This window comes from Argiope bruennichi, chromosome 9 (genome assembly GCF_947563725.1).
Source record: "Argiope bruennichi chromosome 9, qqArgBrue1.1, whole genome shotgun sequence".
NCBI classification, from domain to species: domain Eukaryota; kingdom Metazoa; phylum Arthropoda; class Arachnida; order Araneae; family Araneidae; genus Argiope; species Argiope bruennichi.
The window spans coordinates 4,391,657-4,413,638 of NC_079159.1; the positions used below are offsets into that span (position 1 = coordinate 4,391,657).

At 32.0% G+C, this 21,982-nt stretch overlaps 1 protein-coding gene across 3 annotated transcripts in view; it reads left to right on the forward strand.

Moving 5' to 3' along the window:
- The window catches only part of LOC129984725 (plasma membrane ascorbate-dependent reductase CYBRD1-like), a 97,968-nt gene that overhangs the window by 63,472 nt on the left and 12,514 nt on the right, over positions 1-21,982 (forward strand). For all 3 annotated transcript variants that reach the window (XM_056094670.1, XM_056094671.1, XM_056094669.1), the window contains exon 2: positions 21,365-21,585. In XM_056094670.1, the coding sequence (XP_055950645.1) occupies positions 21,365-21,585 (221 nt within the window). The remainder of the gene's footprint in view (positions 1-21,364; positions 21,586-21,982) is intronic.

Sequence of the window (21,982 nt, forward strand, 5' to 3'; positions counted from 1 at the left end):
TAAATGAAAATAATTGATTTCGGACTTTAAAAAAAACTACATTTGCTTTTGAATTTCCCAGTTTTTATTAACTTTTAAATATGAAACGGAGGAAAGAGAAAATTAACTTTTCTTTGGTTTTTACAATCACCAACAAACTTAATAGGCCACCTGTATTTTTTTCTGAAGAAAGAAGGCGCTTGCAAAGCTAGCAAATGTTATAAGTGGCGCTGAGGAATTTGTGTCCTGATTCTTCCATTAAGAACAAAATGCTGCTCGAGGCATTCCACTCTGCTGCTGTGAATGGAGGAGCCCCTCAGCTAAGTTCCTCCGGGAGATATATAAACACCTATTTAAATTTTTCTGGCGGCTGAGTGAAGAAATCCTGAGGTTCCTCCCGGCCATGTTTGCGTGACGAAACGCAGAGCACAAATTCTTTATTTTTAGACAAAATGCTTCCGCTTTATGATCGTCCTCTGCGCTGCGCAGCCTCAAACCATATTTATTGCGCTCTTTTGTTTGGGGCTGTCTGCAGATATCGCCATAAATACTTCGCAGTTTTAAGCCTCACGGCTTTCGCGGATTGAATTACGATATCTAGATGAAATTTCGATAAAGATTCGGTACCATAGAAATTGATTTTGAAAATATAAAATGCCTTTAACATGAAGTGAAAAATTCGTAAGTTGATGAATGGATTTTGAATATTTAAATCGCAAGTATAGAGAGAAAGCTGGAACAAAAATTAAAATTCGGAGCAATGATTTAGTATAATAAAAATTCAGACTTCGAGCACTTTTGTTAAGCATTGAAAATGTGATGATAATGTGTAATGACTCAGCGTCATTAGCGATTTTCGTGTTACAGTGACGAATTTATATATATATATAATATAAACATAACATTTTTTTAGCAATTCGTGGCCAAAGAAAGATAACACTTTTAATTTTTAAACTTCGCTTTTATTCCATCCCGGGAGGCATAATTTATGTACAAGAGGCTTGGACAAAACTGAAGTCTATTCACAGCGCAACACAAGAGCGAAAAGAGAAAAGAATGCAAGAAATATTTATTCCCATGATTATATACTGTGAAATTCTGATAGGAATTTCTTTCCACGTGTCTATTTAGGTCAGGGAAAAATGGGTATATTTTAAAAGAATTTGTTTAGACGGACAGATTTATATCCCTTCACTCGGAGTGCGGAAACGTGTCGATTTCAACAATTTTTGAGCTCGTGTAGCATTAATTAACTATAGTTGGAACTGGATTAGGAAATAAGAGAACATTTTAGAATTAAGTTAATATGGGTTAAATTAAGATAAAACTTTGGAAATGAATAAGGATTTATTTAGATTTAGAGATATTATTACATATATATAGATATATATATAAACACACAAATCGTAGCTTAAAGTGCCTCCAAAAATTCTCAGTGAACAAGATTTTAAATGGAGTTATAATGAGCCCCGTGTTTCAAACAGCTTAGGACCTCATCGTCAGAAAATCCAGTAATGGTTGATAATAAGTTTACGAATAGGTATTTACTCTTATTCCTGGATATTCCTTAAATGTTTTTCATTTCCATAATCATTTTTTGCATTTTGATGAAGCAAAATATTAATCATAATTGAAGTATTCGAAAATTCGCTATTGTTGTAAATTCTTCAAGTGATTTTTGTGAATCAACATTTAGATAAAAGGGCTGCACATTCTTTCATTATGTTTAAATCTTGTATAAACCATATATTGACCTTGAAAGTTTTACCCATTCCTGCTTTCAATTTCATTTTTAATAAAAAAATAATTTTTTTATCTCTCAAGATGAATTATTGCATTACAAGATTTTTTGTGATGATTTGCAAATATAAATTTAAATTAAGATAAAAGTTTGCTTACTGTATACCAGGTTGATTCTCACTGTCCTTTTTTAATTTCAGAAGCTTTTTTTTTTTCTTATTGTTTTACCTCACTATTTGAACTGGATTCAATTCACATCCCGTACATTTTGAACACTGTTTGCTTACCATCACGTCATTCAAAACCAAGTTTCAAATTCAAATCATGAATAAACTAGAAGCAAATAAACGACGGGAAATCACATAACGGACGTGTTTGCGTTCATCGTCTTTCACTCCACGTATTAGTAGCTGAACTTAGCGCATTGTAAGCAAATTCGCTGGTAGACTGGGACATATTCACAGCCAGAATCGACTTTTGCATCATTCCTCTGCGCATGACATAAAATATTACAATGGACTATTAATATTGGACTGCATATGCATAATGCGCATTATTTCTGGGATGTACGAACTGCAACCATTAAATATTTCATATCTACTACAGGGGGAGATGGATTTGAATCAACTCACTTAATAGTGCCATCACATTCTTCAGAATGTGTCCTCTGTCCACCAGATGTTTAACCTAAATTCTTTGCTAGGCGCTTTTGCCCAAGGCTTCATTTATAAACAGCCCGTCGACCTTCATCCGCTGAGAAGATTCTCCTTTATGTTTTTTTTTTTTTTCGCATCTTGGTCTGTGTGACCTTCGTGAGATGAGGAGGTTGTGAATTTGAATAATAATACACACCTGAGGAGACTCTGTCCGGCTGATGTAATGGATAACCTGTTCGATGGGGTGTCCTTGCAGGCAAGGCTGAACAAGGAATAATTGAAAGTACCATCACATTTATTATTGCTTTGAGAGAATGGTATTAATGGAAAGGGCGATGTAACAGGTACTACGATATTACAAAGTTGATCTTTCTTTTAGAAGAAAATTTTTTTCTTTAAGTTGGATGTTACAATCTTTTCTTTACAAACAACGAAAGAAATTCCGGAGACTGTTGTTTTGTTATCCTGGTATTTTGATTGTGTTGATATAGCGGAAAACACAGCTATTCTTTATAAGAGCACCCCATTGTTCTTTATCATGCGATTTCGTATTACCATTTCACTTGGGCATCAACGATTGTATCGTTTATTCTGTTTTGTACCAAATAATGAAGGACTATCCTTCGGAGATAAATTATCAGTAAATATTGCTTTACAGATGAAAAAATGGAAGCTTAGTTTAGTTATATTAACTTCCTGTTTTTAAAGCAACACTAGACCTATTTTAGGATGAGCCTCGTCATTTTGAACCGTGATCAGATGACGAGAACGACACCTGAGCTGGCCTTTTCCAAGCTTCCACACCATACCAGTGGGAAGATGTTTGGCCCCGACGAATTTAACGTGCACCTGTCCCACTTGCATGACGGTTCTTCGGTGGAATCGGGCCTCGAACCTGAAACCCTCTGGTTCCGAAACTGAGACCTTACCAAAAGGGCACCGCTACCAGAACAAATTAAAATGTATGTGAAAAGTTAATTCTAATTTGGGAAGAAAAATTTAGATTTTGATGATTGTTACAGTTAAACTCTTTTATAAGCATGAAATTAAATACCAGAAGGCGACAATAAAACGGGCGAATTTTTATTTCTATGTTATTTTTTGGAGTTTTACCTACCATTAATCCTTTATACTGAGTTTGATAAAGTCATTTCAACTTAAAAATATTTGTGACTTAGCTCAGAGCACGTGAAGTTGTCCTTCTTAACTTAAAATAATTTTTAACAAGTCTTCCTCTAACGGATTTACTCCTGCGGGATCTCAATTTTCGAGAGTAATAAAACTTTTTCCTTTTCATTCAAATGTTCGAGATTTTAATGATTTATTTTAGGTATTAAGAATCCGAAAGATTTGGCTTGTTTAATAAATAATATGCAAAAGGGGAAATAATGCCGTTTTTTATAAAACTAAAGAATCTTAATTCATAATATTTTCATCGTACAGAGAGCGTGGAATTCTCTAAGATTCTTATCAATTTTCAATATATTCTATTTATATTTGATTATCGAAGCTAAATGATATTTAACCTAGAAATATGATTTCAATTACTTAAAAATTTCAACCTTTTAATTTGATTTTTTTGATTTTTTTTAACATAGAAAAGCTTATTATAAGTAATTTCTCTCTTTTTAAGTTATAATTTTTTAACATCATTAATCAATTAAAATTACTTTTCTTTAGTATTTGAAAATCAGTGTTAGCAAATTCTAGGTTTATAGAATTAAATTAGTTTTTTAATTTCTGTCTGTTGGATTAAAAATGGATTGGAATTAAAATTTTACTATAATCAAATGATTATATAAATTGGACTTTGAAGTGAATAGTAATTATTGTATATTATTAATGTTATTTGTATTTAACAGATTAAAATTATATGTAGTTAGTTCAAGGTTCTATTTTCTGTTTTAATACAAAACCTTGTGCCTAATTGTAAGTTCATAAAATACAAATCCATATATGGAACTCGGTTTTTTTTTTTTTTTTTGGTCTGTATTATGCATGCTCAGTCTTGCGTATCTGTAACTATTACTTTAAAAGATTGTGGCTATTAAAATGAATGGTTTGATTTAACTAGACAAAGCAAATATGCCAGTTTAATTATTTTAGAACTCATTTCTTAAACCTCATTTTACTATTTGCAACATAGTAACGCAATGAGATATTTACATTTTTTTTTCTGATATCATGCGAAAAAGAGAAGTATTTGAAAAAAAAAAAAGAAGAAATAGGTTGTATTTTAAACTACTTCAAGCTTGACGGGCGTGTAACAAAAGAAATGCTTGTCTTCAAAGGTAAGAACGCAATAAATTGATATCTTGTGTTCTTGACCTAGAATCGGAAGCATTAAAAGTTAAACACTAAACACATCGAAAATAACTCCTAATGTCTGTCTCGAGTTTAATAGCCCATTTGATCGGTACTAACGTACGCAAACTGAAAGAGAAACAAAATACCCAAAATAAAATATATTTACTCTTTGGCTGGAAGTTTGTTTAGATTGATTTGTTTATTCTTTGACGTTATTGTAGGATAATGATTAGTTTATTCTTTGATGTTTTTGTAGGATTAATTTACATCCTTTTACAAAAAATTTGACCTGTTTTTCTTAAATAAGAGAATTAAGTTTGCCTGTTTTTGAATTAAAGTTTGAAAATTTGTTATACCACAGAATTTGGACTAGCTGCAATACCGTTAAATTTAAGTGAGGATTTAAATTTGAAAATCTTGTTAAAAACTGGTTTCATCTTTGAACTTGACCTTCCTTCCTCTTTTACTTATTTAATTTACCCAGTTTAGTTTAAAATATAAAGAAATAAGATAAAAAGGTATACCGCGTTTTAGATTAGTTTAGTTTAATTATATTAACGTCCCGTTTGAAGCAACACTAGGGCTATTTTGGGACGGACCTCGTCCTTTCGAACCGCGGTCAGATGACGATGACGACACCTGAGCTGGCACCCCCCCCCCTCTCCACACCACACCAACGGGAGGACGTTTGGTCATGACGGATTTAACGTGCAATAGACCCCCTTGCACGACGGTTCTTCGCTGGAATCTGGTCACGAACCTGAAACCCTCCGGTTCCGAAGCCGAGACCTTTGCACCAGGCCACCGCGGCCGACTACCGCGTTTTAGAAGCGATTTTTAAATCTTAAATTCACTTAAAATGCTGCTCACAACAACTTAGCATTTAAACTTCCCTTTGACTCAAGAAACGCAGCCCAAAATTTTATTCTTAAACAAATGCTTTAATCTTATTTATCCATATTCTTTATCTTTAATAAGTTTTCAGTGAAAGGGTTAACGGCTTAAAAATAATATGCGTTAGACAAAAGTGAAGCAAGCCTCTTTAGGGAATAATGGCTGAATCTGCACGCAGAGCTCATTCCTTTTTAATCGTATTAGTCTGTTTTTCTCACAATCTATTCTAAAGATAACCGTCAAATGCTGTCCTCTATACCTCTTAGTGACGCGTCCAAATCCGATTAACAGTCCGTAATGATACTTGAAAGGCCATAGATCTTTTTGAACGTCTCAGTTTTTGAGGCACAGTGAAAAAGGAAGTTCTTGATGGATGCCATCCTATTCAAGTTAAGCTGCTTTCGCTCTTAAATCGAATGTAAATGCTTAAGTTAGGACGAGCACTTTTCTTTCTGTGAAAACTTCATTGAGACTAGAAGACTAGCATGCCAGTTGTTAGTTTGAACCACTACAATACCCTAGATTATTTTTTTTTTATTTTAATAAGAAAAAAAATTCTTTGAGAATTTCATATAATTTTATTCATGTTGCTCATTTTCAGTTGACTTCTTTCATGCTTGTGAAATTCGCGATTTTTTAGAGATATTTTTCAGTTCTTTTTAGAACTTGATTATCAGTTAATTGTTTGTTTCCAGTTATAATTTGATTCCATATAAAAGGTGCCGTTTTGTATTGAATTTGGGAATAATTTACTAAAACATTTCAGGATATCTATAATAATGAATTCTGAAATATATTCAGTTTTGAAAGGTTAAAAGTTTTTGAAGTCGTGTTTATGTAGCTGTATTAAAACGAGAGAAAATGTTTTTTCCCCCCAAAAGATCAAATCAAAAACACAAAAGCATGAGGCGCTGAAAGCAATACTATAAGGAAATTCCTAAACACCTATAAAAATTATATAATTGGGATTAAATTCCTGTGTACTAACTATATCTCTATCGTCTCCTCTTATTCTGAGTGATTTTTATATTGAATTGTTGATTTTGATTTAAAAAATCATTTCTAAATTTTACAGCTTATATAAAAGCATCAATTTAAAAACTTTTAAACTTTATTACTTAAAATTGTTTTCTATTATATCTAGATACTCATTTTTTTAACTTTCAATGCGAAAAATAAAAATAAAAAAAGGAAATCGGCTATGAATGTGAATATTGAAGATCTGAGACATCTTCTAATAAGTTGTGAATATCATATTTGACATGAGCCTAGATTCTTAAAGGTGTAATCAATGCACTGTAGCATGGTGCTGCCTTATTTCCCCCTTTTTTTAAAGAAATTGTCTAAATTTAACAAACGAGTCTTTCTTTTATCATTATTTGGGTCCATTATGGATTCATGGATTTCGGGTTGATCGCATCTCATTAGGTGACAAATTTTTTCAAATAAATGCTTTATAATTTTTTTTCTGTAATATCTTGCGAAAATAACTGAATCATAAATTTCGTGTTTTGTAAACTATTCTCTATTTCCTATAGAACGAACTTTCTATTTCATGACTGAATGTTTGTCAGATTTTAGAATGAACCCCTTTACCGGTTTGCCGGTACGTCAAGCGTGCATCGATTTATCTTATTTTTTAGTTTTAAACAACAATCAAGTTGTTTATAATTGCTATAAAGTTATGCAAAAATTACATAAAAACAATAAATATCTCAAGTGTTCTATATGAATTCTCAATTGAATCAAAAGACAAAACATTCCCAAAATTGAAGATTTCATTTCATTTCAAAATAAAGAAAATGTATCAATGGAGCGGTTAAACTATTTTCAATTTGTGAAATATTTAATAAATTTTATGATTTATAAAGTTTTTTTGCATTGCTCATTTTTTTAATTGCATTTTTTGCTGTAGTTAATTCGAAGCGTTTTAATAACGGTATTTCCAAATTTAATTTATAATAGCATTTCTCAAAGAAAAACTATTTTTCTTAAATTAGCGCAGCGTTTCATTGCAGTTCTAGTATTCTTCCTTTTCAGGTTCACTCATTCATTATAAGAAAAGTTTTTTTTCCCCTTTCTAGTTTCTAAATGTATATTTCCTTCCTATGTAAAATCGAATTGGCTCTCAAAGGTTGTTGACCTCTCTCTCATTCCTATTAGAAAAAACACTTTAATAATGCACTATTAGTGCCAACAAAGGAAATTTCGTTTTGTGAGTCATAGAATACAATCATTTGCTGTCAAAGTTTCGAAAGAACGTTTTCCCTTTTTGAAATGCTAGCAGCATTACTTTCTAAGAATTTCTTCTGTGGCGGGTATTGCTTTCCAATTTTGGACAATAGGATGGCGAACAAATCGATTCGTTGTTGCTTTTTTAATCCTCTCCCTCTGAGAAACCTCGCGTCTTTTTAAAGAGTTTTCGTGCAAGGACAGGAAGACTTTTCCTGTGACCAGCACATCTTAAAATGAAGGAATGAATGTTATGTGTATGTCATAGTGCTTGTACAGTATACTATCGAATATCCGGCTTTCGTACTATCCGGCCTAGTTTCATTTTATCGTCATTAGATGAGGAAAGCAAGGCGTTGCAGAAGTAGTCTTTTATTAAGGACTTTTTCAAAAACTAAAAACTGTAAGTTTTGACTCTTATCTTGGGGTGACCTTTTCATAAATAAGTAATCATTTATCATTATAAGTAATCATTATTATTTAATAAGTAATTATTTTATAAGTAATTATAAAATAAGTTTGAGTCCATTTTCTTAAGAATTAAGCCAACGATGTGTTTTAATGTTTATACTTTAATCTAATAGATTAATGTTTATACTTTAATCTAATAGATTAATGTTTATACTTTAATCTAATGTTTTATGTTTCCTGTATTTAAGTTAGGCATTACAAAATTTGTTAAAACGTGAACAGTTTATATCATTTTACTTACTTTTTCACTAGTAAGTTCTTGAAACGTGCAGTGCAGTATATGAACATAGATAAACTACCAGTACAGAGTCTTCGATTTTAACTCAAAATGTTACCGGCAACAGTTTCTATATTTCACCTGGCCGCGTTCACATTGAGATAAATGGAGGGCCGAGTACTCAATAGGAAGTGAGGAAATCCGTATTACGTAATAAAATTTGGTACAAAAACTTTTGTCTTCTGGTATTGGTGGGCAAAGAAATGAGTTCATAGAACTCCGGCCTATCCGGCTTTTTTGTTATCCGGTCTACCCTTCCACCACATTACACCAGATATTTGAGTGTGCTGTACTAATTAACTGATGAAAGAAAAATTCATAAATTTTTTACATAAGCATTTAAATAGACAAGCATTTAAATGGAAATTACTGATTATTAAATTTTAATTTTCAGAAAAATATATTTTTTTTTTTAATTTTGTGAATATGAGTATAATAATTGATCATGAGTCGGATTTAACGCCTTGATTTACGAATTTTTTAATCTTCGAGTTAGAATATGTTCATAAGTTTTATTTCAATCTCTGCAATAAAATAAAGCACACTTGAGCACTATCCAAGTGATTGTGTTTTTAAATTGCTTCGTACTACTTTCACTTAATTGCAGATTTAAATACTAGAAAGTTCAGTCATTCGATGCCCGTGTCATTGTAAGCGAAGGAGTTAAATAGCAATGAACCCTTTGCACTGGAAAAAGTAATTCGATGCATAATTCATTTAATACAAGGGCTTGTTTATTGCTCCAATATATATTTAATATTATTTTTTTAGGTTGAATTTTCCCGAAAAGGGAATCTAAAATCTTTTTACCATTCTGTATGTATTTTTTACAATCAAAATTGAAAAATCAATAAATAAAACGTCAAAGTGATGCACCGTCTTGAATGGTGAGTGGTAGTCACCATCCGAATGCAAAAATACCCTAAAATCTTTTATATAATCACCAAGTAACTGTAGCTTTTCCAACATATTCCATCTTGCTACAGAATCGGGTTTTATTCCTGGTTTATATAAAGAAACAGTTGTACTGAAAGAAGAATCAATATTTTTTTTACAATCAAATGTGTAATAGTATTCAATTTACTTCAATTCTTAGAATTTATATTAAAGAACTGGATGAATGATCTTCAAAATACATATGTATACTTTCTCATGAGTCTTGATTTGATTGTTAGACTGAAGCTATTTTATTAATTGAATGGTTGAAAAAAATCCCTGAGTTTGATCCATTGCTTTTTAGTTAAGATTCCATTGAAATTTTTTTACAAATCTTTTCGAGATGCATGTTTTCACCTTTTAAAAATAAATCTATGGCAAATTTTGTAGCTATAGGTCTAATGGTCTGTCCTGCAGAGTGTCAACATACACACATGCACGTTCTTCTTTGCTATTAGTAGAGATAGAAATAAGTATGCATACTTGATTGAATTTTAATTTATTATTTTTTCTGCCAGTTTGAATGAAAATAGCGTTGAAAGATATGAATCTGATTTACAATCTATCAGTCCGCTGTTTACAAATATATTTCAGAAAGAAAGATTTTTTTTGTAAAAAAAAAGAGGAAAATATTATTGTAAGTTATATTGTTTTATAATTAAAATATGCCATGCTGTACATATTTAAATTATTATAATAACAAAAGAAAGATAACTTCGCTGAAAGCCATAATTTTTTCTTTTCTTTTCTTTCCTTTTTTTCCTTAACATGTGTTAATCCTCTAAAAAATATAACTGTCATTGAAAAATTTGTTACTGATTGAAAAAAATACTTTTCCAAAGATATCAAAGATTAAAAAATTGTTACTGATTCGAAACGACCTAATTTGTATTAAAAATAGTTGTAAAGATGTCTTCTGTAAATACTCAATTTTATTCTCAAAGAAAATAAGCGAACACATAAATCAATTCAATTTCACGTCGATCAATATCAAGAAATTTGCATTCCAAACAACAGAATCTGTCATGTCCCACTTTCAAACTAACACCTTAACCAAAACTATAAGTAGACCATTCGTCTTTTCGAAAATTCAGAAAAATAAAATATCCCTCAAAATAAAGGTCATTCGCCTTTTATCCGTTGACCATTAAGTATTATCTAGGGAAATATCTTGTTTTCATTTTTTCAAATCAGCGACTGAATTTCAGTATTCTGTCAAGCGTTGAAACATTTAAATCCGAATGGCAGCCAACCGTTTGCCTTCTGAAAGTGGGTCGAGAGAATAAAATTTTTGATACTCCTGGAATTTATCATCTCATCCCCTCAAAAGCATTCACACAAACAAAAAACTTCCAGCCATTCAAATCGTTTAGTAAAGCGCTTTGAATTCCTTCCTTGAAATTGACAATAATTTAAAAGTAACAGTTTTGCTAAAGGGATTTATTAAATGGCACAGACTGCTGAAATATTGGCGATTCAATGCATCACTGTTATGACTGAGTGATTTGGTCACTGACTTTCGCCGTTGAAGAAGGATAGACGTTCTCGGATTTCAGTTGTGCTTGTGAAATGCATCTTCTTTAATTTGGATTTGAACTCTCTTTATTGAAAAGTCTTGAAGTAAGTGGCATATCTTTATATCTTAAAATGTTGGGGTTTTTTTTTTTCAATTACTAGTTAAGTCAAATATTAGAAATCTGAATTATGTTTACCATGGATATTTATTTACAGGATTAAATAATATCTGTTTGTAGATACGGGAAGAAAAGTAGAAGAAAACCTAGCAAAAATGACTTTTTTTTTAAAGACTGACTGTGTTACAATGTATTTATTCAAAAAAAGTGATCCATTTTTTGTATCATCTGTGACTATTTAATGAACACGCCCCCAGAAAATTTTCAATTTTAGAAGATAAAGTGTGAAGCTGTGAATCTTTTTTTTTAATGAAATGAAAATTTCGTAATCTGACTAAAAAAAAAAAACATGCATATTAATTGTCCTCTTAATATTGCCATGAAAAATTATTTTGTGGTGAGAGTTGAACATCGTATTTATATCTATTTTCTTATTGATACTATATGTTAAAACAATTTTATTGATAGTATCGTGATATTTTTTAAAGCACTTAAATGAATATATATTCAAATGAAGTTTCGCTTTAAAAAAAAAGTGAACTTTCTAAAGTAGTTGTCCTTATTTCATAATCCCCTTTCTTAAATACTCTGCGAGAAAATATATTTTCAGTTATTTGTTTTGCGCTCCTATTATGATCGGCGTAAGTGCTAATTGTTGAGTCAAATGCAGATGCAATTATTAAGCGTGTTTCTGCTCTGCAAATCTGTTTGATAACTGAAAAAAGATGTCTGTATTAATCCTTTTCAATACACTTTACGTCGAAACTTGCGTTTTCTATCACTCTATGATCGCTGGAAAATTATTTGTTAATATCATTGTCTGGTCTACGCGAAATATATATAATATAATATTTTAATATGATTGATAAACAGCAATGAAAAAGTAAGTAAAGTAGTGGCAAATTGCTTCACAGATTTGCTGATGGCATGCCTTCGTGTGATAGTCAGGCATATGATCTGGTGCCATGCTGCTTTATTCTATTTCTTAAATACCATGCTGATTTTAAAAAGAAAAATGAGTCTAAGAAATTATTGTTACTTTTTATAAAATCAATATATCAACTTTCAAAATTATACTTCTTAAAAGCCTGGTTTTACCAACAGTCTCGCCTAAAAACAATTTTAAAAAAAGCTTAAATGCTTTAATGTCAAATCTTAACGAAGTACCATTTTAAAAAGAAAATTATTTCAACAACTTTTGGCAATTGGTCATTACTGTTATTTTTGTTTTCTTTTTTGAAATTTCGGTTACTTTTTTATTTATTATGTGCTTTGTTCTTGAAATTTCTTTTTATCGCTAAATTCTTATAATGTTTGACTTTATAATTATTTGTTTGGAATTTGTAAAATTTCTTGACATAAAATTTCTTGATTTCAACACTTGAAATCATGTTGCAGTAATGAACTTTCAAAATCAGCTCAAAAGTTTTCAATTTGTTGGAGTTACTTTTAAAGTAATTGCTTTTGTCATTTCATAGAGAAGTTTTCTGTATCTTCCGAGTTCGGAAGTTGCGACGATACGTTACAAAATGAAATTATAATTATTTTTATTGTACTTTAAAAGATGTATTCTGAAATATGTGCTTTTGCCTTTTGGAATTGCAGAAACTGCCTAGTAAACCGTCTTATTTTTCTTTTTTTTTAAAGAAATGATACTTTATTTTTTTATTTTTGTTGATGTAAGAACTCTTGGACTTCCTGTGTAGGAAGACTAATGCAACTTGCATGCGGAAATTTTAGAAAAATAGAGAGTTTTGGAACTCTATTACGTTTGTTTACAAATTGCATTACTTTTGAGGTACATTGTTAAAATTTTAGAAAATAAACAAGAAAGCTCAATGTTCGTTCTTATCTATACAAAATTTAAAGAGTACTCTTCAGATTGCTCACTTTTTATTAAACAGCGCCAATATGATTCTATCCAAAATTTGGAATTAACTACACTCTTAGCACAATCCAGTCAAATAGGGCCCATGCAGTACTGTAAAATCTGCTGGGCCAAATAACTCAAAGTTTGAATAGCTTCAGACTTCTCGAGTCAGCTGTTTCGAATCTGCCTGTGGCCTTTACTGATCGTAAATCTCTCAACTGATCCACTGTATGACCACCCCCGCCTGTGGACGTCGGTCGGGAGCTTCCCACAAATTATCGGTAAAATGAACAAGTATCAAATAATTCAGAAAACCACAAGAGTGGATAATGTACCTGTCTCCATATGCGCACAACGGTCTCTCTAGTCTCGTCGGAGCGGGGCTTTACTTGTGAAGTTTGTGAATGAATGTAAACTCAACCCAACCGTGTCAAAAATTGTGTAGAATCTTCCTCTGTCCTAACCGGAGAGAGCGCTTTTTTTTTTTTTTTTTTTTTTTTTTTTGTCAAGATGTGTGTATATCAATGGTCACGCACCGTAAAAAGCGGAGGTAACGGCGCGTGGGCAGCGTCCAAAGAGGCGGAAGAATTAGGGTCAGTGGGAACTAACTCTTGTTTACACTCTATTTACGAATATTCGCTCACGTTTCTCTCCGGCACTTCCTCGTAGTATTTTACTTTCCTTTTACCGGGCTTGGATTTTTGACAGCGGCTCTCCTCGATCAATTAACGTATCAATTATCTGTCAGTTGCAATTTAATTAACTTCATAATTGAATGAGTCAGTGATAATAGAACTTCTTTTAACTGGCGCTTCCTTGTCTAATTATGGTGTATGCTTTGATCTTTTGGAATCAACATTGTTCGATGTCAGCTAATAAAGCTTTTGGCCAGTTTCAAATTTTTGAGGTTTCTTCAGATTCCATTTAATAAGGGCCATTTATCGATTTTTTTTTTTATTTTACTTATTTATTTTTTGTATGCACATTAAAAGTAATATAATGAGTTTCAATTTAAAAAGAATCATTCGGATGCTGCTTCATGAAGCATGATATTACTTCCACCTGTCCATCAAAGTAAATTATGCCATGCGTGTCAGTGATTGTTTCCGAATCATAAAATTTTTCTGCAGGCGATTGGGTACTCCGATGAATTATGAAATCACTTCTTGATGTCCCATGATGACTTCAAGAATAAAGTAGTAAATGTTTCCTAAAATTTCGAGTACTAATTATGAACAACAATTATTTCCGTATTTTCCTACTCATTGCTTTACCTAAAATAAAATATATCAGTGATAAAGAAAATGGTAAATATTTAAGATTGGCTCTTTAATTAGGATTTAATGGCGAAGAGATTTTTTTGATGGGGGGGGGGCAAATGCTGCCAAGCATAAAATAAATATTGAAGAATTTCACGTTAGAAATTTTAGAGAAGACGTTCCTTTTAGTCAATCAGATCTGCATATCTATTCAAATATCCATTTTTTTTTCCAAATTATTAGTTACAAAAAATGGATTATTTCACGCCGAGTTCAAAAATTAAAATATTTCATCTCTTGTTTTCAATTTGTAGATTATTTTACTGATAATTCCAAATTATAATTGGCTTGTTATTTATATTAATAAATATTTTCTGCGCTTCGGGCTTATATGGTAGAAATAAACTGCCCTCACCTCTTCGATTTTGGAATTTACCAAGCAATTTGAAGAACATGCTAAAGAACGTATTGTTTGACAGTGGATTCTAAAACCCTCCGCGCTTTTGCGTATGAGTTAGGATAGGTTAAATATGTCAAAATAGAGGTAAAAGGAAAGATGAAAGGAGGGATATTTACATTTAACAATAAGATAAACTCGGGTTACTCGCAGACTGAATTAAAATAATACGGACAGAAACGACACCATATTCACATACACACGTGAAAAAAAAAATCGAACAAAAAAAAAAGTTTCTAATAGGACGAAAATCACTGAAAGAATTCCGGAAATGCTCTCGTCCCTCCGCGTCTCTCCCCTTAATGAGATAGAATCGTCGAAAAATGGTCGTCTCAGAATACTAAAACGAACATTAGTAATAGACAGAGGAAGGTAGGTAACAGAGGAAGAAAACCTAATAGTCAGCTTCATTTTTCGGTTATATGCAACAAGCCTTGCATATATATATATATATATATATATATATATATATATATATATATATATATATATATATATAATTAAACTAGAATATTATGTAAAAAATATTACATTTATCATTCGCTTAAAACACTTTATCACGCTGTATGAAAGCGAGTCGCAGTCTTTTTCGGCTTTGAGATAAGTATTGATAGAGCTTAGAAAAAGAATGATTTCGCTCTGAGCTATTTCAACTTAAATAACATTTGGTATTGTTAGGTTTTTTTTCTTTTATCCCTCAAGCGCACACAAATCAATTCTTTGATTCCTGCTGGATTACAAACAGATTGCGATCGACACCGAGAGTGGGGTAAGGACCGCTTGAAAACAGATGCCATATATGTACGCCTTAGAAAAATCACCTGTTACTTCTTTACGCCAGAGAACAAACCAGTTCTTTCATCGACAGTCGACAGAAATTTTTTTTCCTGTTATTGCCCGTAAAGTGTGTTTTTCGGCCTGGCTTAAAATAATTTTCTGTGGAGAACAGGAACTCATTTGCCTTAAGAAAAGACGAAACTTTTTTTAGATAATGTTCCACGAGGTATTTTGACTCGAAGGGTTATAAAACCTGTTTTTCCTCATGACCACAAGATTTATGACTTGAGAAAATTGAAAAAGCCGAGTCTTCCTGATGATATGACGTCAATCCGTACCTTTAATTATCGGAGTGAACTGAATGGTTCGTTCAGAAATCGAGTGGCAGATAAACACCTCTGTTTTCAGGACGTTAAATGGTATAATTTACAGATATTCTGGCAGTCGATTCAGTTACAATTTAATTGGAAGTTTTAAAGCAGTGAAATCTTTAGGTGACTTGATTCAGATAGATGCCTACAAGTGGCCTTATTCTAACATGTTCGTCATCGTGCCTCCCATATTCGGATGATAGTAAAAGTTTTCATTCATTGTAGAATCTGATGCGAATAGAATGCGTCTTAGTTTATATCACCACATTCATTGTCCGTGATCCACACCTACTATCTAATGTCATTTAATGAGATGTTCTCTTCTCAACGAAGAGATAATAAAGAAAGCATCTTATTAGATAGTGGTTCGAACCACTGGTTTGAATGATGGCAGGAACTGTGTAAGAAATGGTCGAGATTCACTGAAATTCTTGAAATAAAAATGAGGTGGAGTCCCATTCAAAATATTCAGATATTTCAAACATGCATAGACCTTTAAACTAGAAAAGAATTAAAAGAAAAACGAATAATGGAAAGTATTATGAAAATGTATGCAATTATTTGTATCTAATAATTCGGAGCCATTCTCATATGCTCCCTAATTTTTAATAAGTTTATGTACAACTGTCCCGTTGAAATGAAGCGTACATAAAGAAATGGCTAGGGATCATATTCATACGCACGTTCCCTATTTCCACTCATGTCTGTGATTCAGACATTTTAATTGCATCATCCCTTCTCTCATATCTATTGACTATAACGGTTAAGAGGCCATCTAGTAAGATAGAGAGCGTGAATCGCAGCCGTGTGTTAAATGGCGTCAGCAAACATTTTAATTAAATCAAGTTTCATCATGACATCTTATGCAGTATTGCAACCAATGTCTCTTAAAAATAACTGATAAAGAATGGTATGAAGATAAATGCAATTTCTACTTTCCATCCCATTCATAGTAATAAGGGGCTTTTATAGTTACTAATTTTGATTTTTCTGATAAATCCTTACAATGTTTTAGATATTCGAAATAATGAAATAATTTAAAAGTCGTTGATTTATTATAGGAATATCCTAGATATACATACATCTATGGAGACCCGGGATTACGTGATAGAACTTACGATTCATTAAAAGAGTGAATTTTGAGCCTCATTTTAGCATATTCACTGAATGCAAGCCTGCATTAAAGTATTTACAAATGAGTCTTAGAAAGTCACGTTTTGTCACTGAATGCAAGGGTTGCTTAAAAGTGGTTGATAATGACAATCTTGGAATAATACATTCTTTCAATGCATTGCTCGAATGCAAGATCTGAATAAATGTTTTAGAAAATGTCGAGTTTTTCGAAAATTATCTTAATAAAGAAATACCTCATGAAATCAGTCTTTTCTGTATAATATTCTTGCAGTATTTAATATATTGCGTATTATAGACAAAATATTATATTAGAATGGGGAAGAATATATTTCTATAACAGGTGAACTAAATGTTTCTTGTACATAATGTAATTAGTAATGCAGCATGAAAAATCAATGTTTAATTAGAATTTCATTGTGTTTAGTGTTATTGAAACAGAAGAGTTCTCTTTTCCCCCCTCTTAATATAAACATATAATTCTAAATATTAGGCGATGCAGTGTTTATTATATATTTTTCACTGTTATATATACCTGTATGGAATATAGTTTTTTTTAAATTTCCAATTTTAATAACATATTATGATCCTACTTTTCGTTAAATTATTTCTTTAAAAACATGAAAACTCAAAATCATGGAAAAAAATTCTAAAAGAGGAAAACATGTAAGCAAGACAATTCTTTATTTAATGGCTCGAAAATAGACGGAAATAGTTCGAGGAAAATAGGAAAACAAGTAGAAAAGTTCAAAATACCCCAACAGCATTTTCCAGACGGCACAAATCTGCAGCTGGAGAAGAGTGAACACAGCTGCAAAACTTTATCACACAGTTGGAAAAGCATGCACAAAAAGAGATTAGTAGCAGCTTTGATATAAACACAGTCGCATAGATAACTGAATTCATAAAAAAAAAAGTTGTTTTTTTTAAGTTTATGATTAACTTATTTATCCACAGATGCGCTGGCCATTTGAGGATAAAAGCGTTCCGGTATATGTGCATGGAGAAAAACGAACCACATGTTTATTTAATTTACTACTATTTTAATCCTTAAAAATATTTAATACTTTTTTTAAAAATCTAGCAAAGCGAATCATATCCCTTTCGGAAAGTTACAATTATACATCTTATGGGGGGGGAGGGGGTGAAGGCGATGAGAAAACAAGTAAACCGTTTTGATATTGAATTTGATGATTCCTTAAGAACCTGTGGTTGCAAAATCGCTACTCGATTTCAAGGTGTGAAGATGCTATCTGAAAAAGAATTAATTGATGCTGTCACCTGGTCTTGGAGATAAGGGTTTGAAATGAGCCGTAACCACTGAGAAAAACATTTTTAATAATTCGATGCATAATTATTTACCTAATGCTCTTACTTATTGCTCTTAAAACTAAATATATAAAATTGTTTTGAGTTGAATTTCCTTGAAAAAGGAATCTACATCTTACCATTTTGTAGGTATTTTTAACAATCAAAATTAAAAACAAATAAAACGTCTAAAGGATGCGCCGTCTCGAATGTTGCCTCAGAAGAGACATCCGAGTGCAAAGGGTCAAAGAATGTTCTCGTCTGGATAAGGTCTTTGATTATTTCAGTGAATCTGCTGAATACTAATTCAGTAATTCATCTGCGCCATTTGTAGTAAACTGAAAAGAAGAAACTTGGTCTCTGGATCAAGTGGTTTGTAATGCGAACCAAAGCGCCAGTCCTTTTCATTACCAACGCGTGGCAAGGAGTACCTAAGGATAAGAATTTCAAATTTAGTAGCTGTCGAATCTTTATATTCCACTGATGAAAAGGTTCTTAAGCCCATAAAATAGAGAACTAAAATATTTTAATAATAGTCGGGTCTGAAATATAATAATAATAATTTTAATAATAGTAATACAGGGGCAACTCCTGTTGACTGTAAGGGTGAAGCTATGCTACATATATTTACAGCCAGCTAATTAGTTCCAAACACTATCCTATTACTTTTTTAGCCATTTAAACAGGCCTTGCACTGCAAACGTCAACTGTCATTCTGTGAACACTCAAATTCATGGCGCTCTTTCTATAAAATTAAAACATAGCTGCATTTATTATGTCAAATACTGGCTTCCAGCGTAGTGTGAACTTAAATTGCAACTGAATAGAAATTAATTAATGAGGAGAAATTCCATACCATGATAGTTTTTTTTTATTCAAATGGTTCCCAAGTGGTACTGCTCGTCCCTTCTCAGTGTCTCACCTCTTCTGAAGGGTGTGGGCTTCGCAGATAATCGTTATCGCTCAACAACATGGTGTGCCCCTAGTTTTACACAATGCTAGAGACATGGGAGCGTTTTGTATTCAGATACACGAACTTAGTTTCATTTTTTGAGATTTAAACACTTATTATTGCTTGTGATTTCCTATTTATTCGTGACATACAACTTGACATCGTGAAACTGGAATTTAGATTAAAGTAATTCTTTTAACGTTTCCGTACATAAAATATTTTAAATGTTAAGAATTATTTCGTTGTTGAAGTAAGGCTAACAAACCCTTATAGATAAAAACTGACAAGACATCGTTTTTCAGCAGTTTAGTGGTAGGCGTCCTATTTCTCTGTTCCGCTCGAGCTCTAAAAAGGGTAACCAATAACAATATTCGGAACAGTGACGTATTTATGGGCTCTCAGATAAACACAGCCGGGCTCCCCCGCCGCTTCCAAAAATGAACGGCCGCTCGCGTTGTTTGGGTGGCTGTCAATGGATTCTGGAGCTTTATTTTAAAACGGGGCAGCGAATACAAGCCTTTGGTTAGTTAAGGCCATTTTCTGCATCTTTTAAAACAAATGCATTTTTTTCTTCTAAACACAACATTTCATTATGAAATAATTTTAGATTCTATCATGATGACTTAATAAGTATGTTACCTAACGGCGATATGCAATGTTATGTTATATCTTTTACAATAAATAAATGAATAAAATTAAGCGCCAGTACATTAGCAATGAATAAATTAGAATTTCTTCTGTAATCTATATTCAGTTCTGATAAATGTTTTGACATAAGTGAATGAAATAAGTTTTAGTTTTCTTTCATGGAAAATTAACAAAGCATGCGCTATGACTTCCGCATCAAATAGAGGCATGAACATTCAGTCTTCACCAGTATCATCGGCGCAGTATTCAAAATTATAAGAAATAACTTGGTATTGATTTTAATTCTGCATCAAGTTAAACTACTATTATGAAATTTTTTATGTATTTTTCCCTCTAAATTTTGAGATTTTTTTCAAATTTTAGATGAATTTCAATTGTTGGAAGTCTTATCAGTTCATCCTTCCATATTCATATGAACACGATATTTCAAAATCACAAATACCTGGGTGAATGAAATTGTTTGAATTTATAAATAGATACAAAAAAGAAAGAAAGCAACAACTCCAAAACGTGATGTAAATCTGCGTCGAATTTCATGCCCAACCGAAGGAAAGAAAGATGCCGAAAATTCACACACAATTTCTTTTACTGTTCTATGAAGCACAAAATGTGGCTTACTTTTTTACAGAGAGAAGGTCGAGAGTTGAACATTCTCACAGTTGAAAGGTTGTTAAATAAACATGACTATTTTATTGTAAAATGAATCGCCTTTGGCAACCAGTTGGTTCGCTGGAATATTTTTCAATTAAATCGTTTAGAAATAACGTTGTCTTTAATGCCTGGCAATTGAATGGTATCAAAATTGTGCTATTTTAGTTGTTCTAAATATGTTCTACACATTGTTTACATGTACCTTTCTAATGGAATATAGTTCCGTGACAGCATAGCGTTATTAAAAATATAAATATCCAGCTCATCATTTTTTTGCATAGCTTGTAAACTACGTAGATGTTAAACAAAATCCTTCTTCTATAGCTTTCTACAAAGGAAGAAAATCACGCGATTAAATATTTGATGAAACAATGAAAACGGTTTGAATTTGAAGACAATTGTTTTGGAAATTAAGCACAAAAAATTTGCATGACTATTAAATTAGTATAATTAAAAAGGCAGTTTTTTTTAAAGTTTGAAATGGCGTGAAATTCATTTCTATGCAATAATGTTTACGGAAATTAGTGCAGAAAACCGCCAACATTCAGATTAATTTTCAATTAATTAAAATTATAATTAAAATATTTTTTGAGTGCACATTCCCTTTTTTAAGGTATATAAGTGTCGAATATTGTAGTTGTAGGTGAAACGGTCTAGCCTCTTAATTTGACGCATGCATATCTTTTTTATTAGTAGAGAAAATTAAAGAACCTCAGCAAAAAGTCTTCCTTCTGCCGTTCATACATATAAATAATATTGCATTTGGTGATGTTATTTTGTATATATTCAAATGTTCTTATTTTGTGCATTACAGGAAACACGAAAGCAGTGGGTCCGAGCTGTCCCTGATGGCACGTTGCTGTTTCGGCTGGCTGACCTTCCTGGCCGAAATCTTGCTAGCCGGTTCTCTGGGACTCATCCTCTTCTGGGTCTTCAAGTACCACGGCGGAGTCGCATTCGCAGGGGATGGATCGAAGCAAATGAACCTGCACTACGTTCTGATGGTGGCTGGTTTCACCTTCATGAACGGACATGGTAAGCCCGCCTGGAATTCAAATCTGTATCTGCAGGGTATCTTACAAGATCACTTACAAAGTTTAAAGATCAGGGCAAGCATACAAAAACTAAATCACTTTCACTTTCTCTTAAACAAAGAGACGAGATTATTATTTGGACCGAAGTGGCCTGGTGGTAGGGTCTCGACTTCGGAACCGATTTGTTCCATTGGCGTTAATACAGCCAAACTAAGCTAAACAGGGTTATTATCATTTTTAAAAAATGAAATCCGGATTTTGACATATCTCCATCTTTCATATCTTCCCGAGTTCGAAAAAAAAAATATTTTTTTTTAATTATGGCTGTCTATATATAGTTCAAAATAGTTCTGAACCATACGAATAATTTTTTAAACAAAATTTGTACATTTCAATGA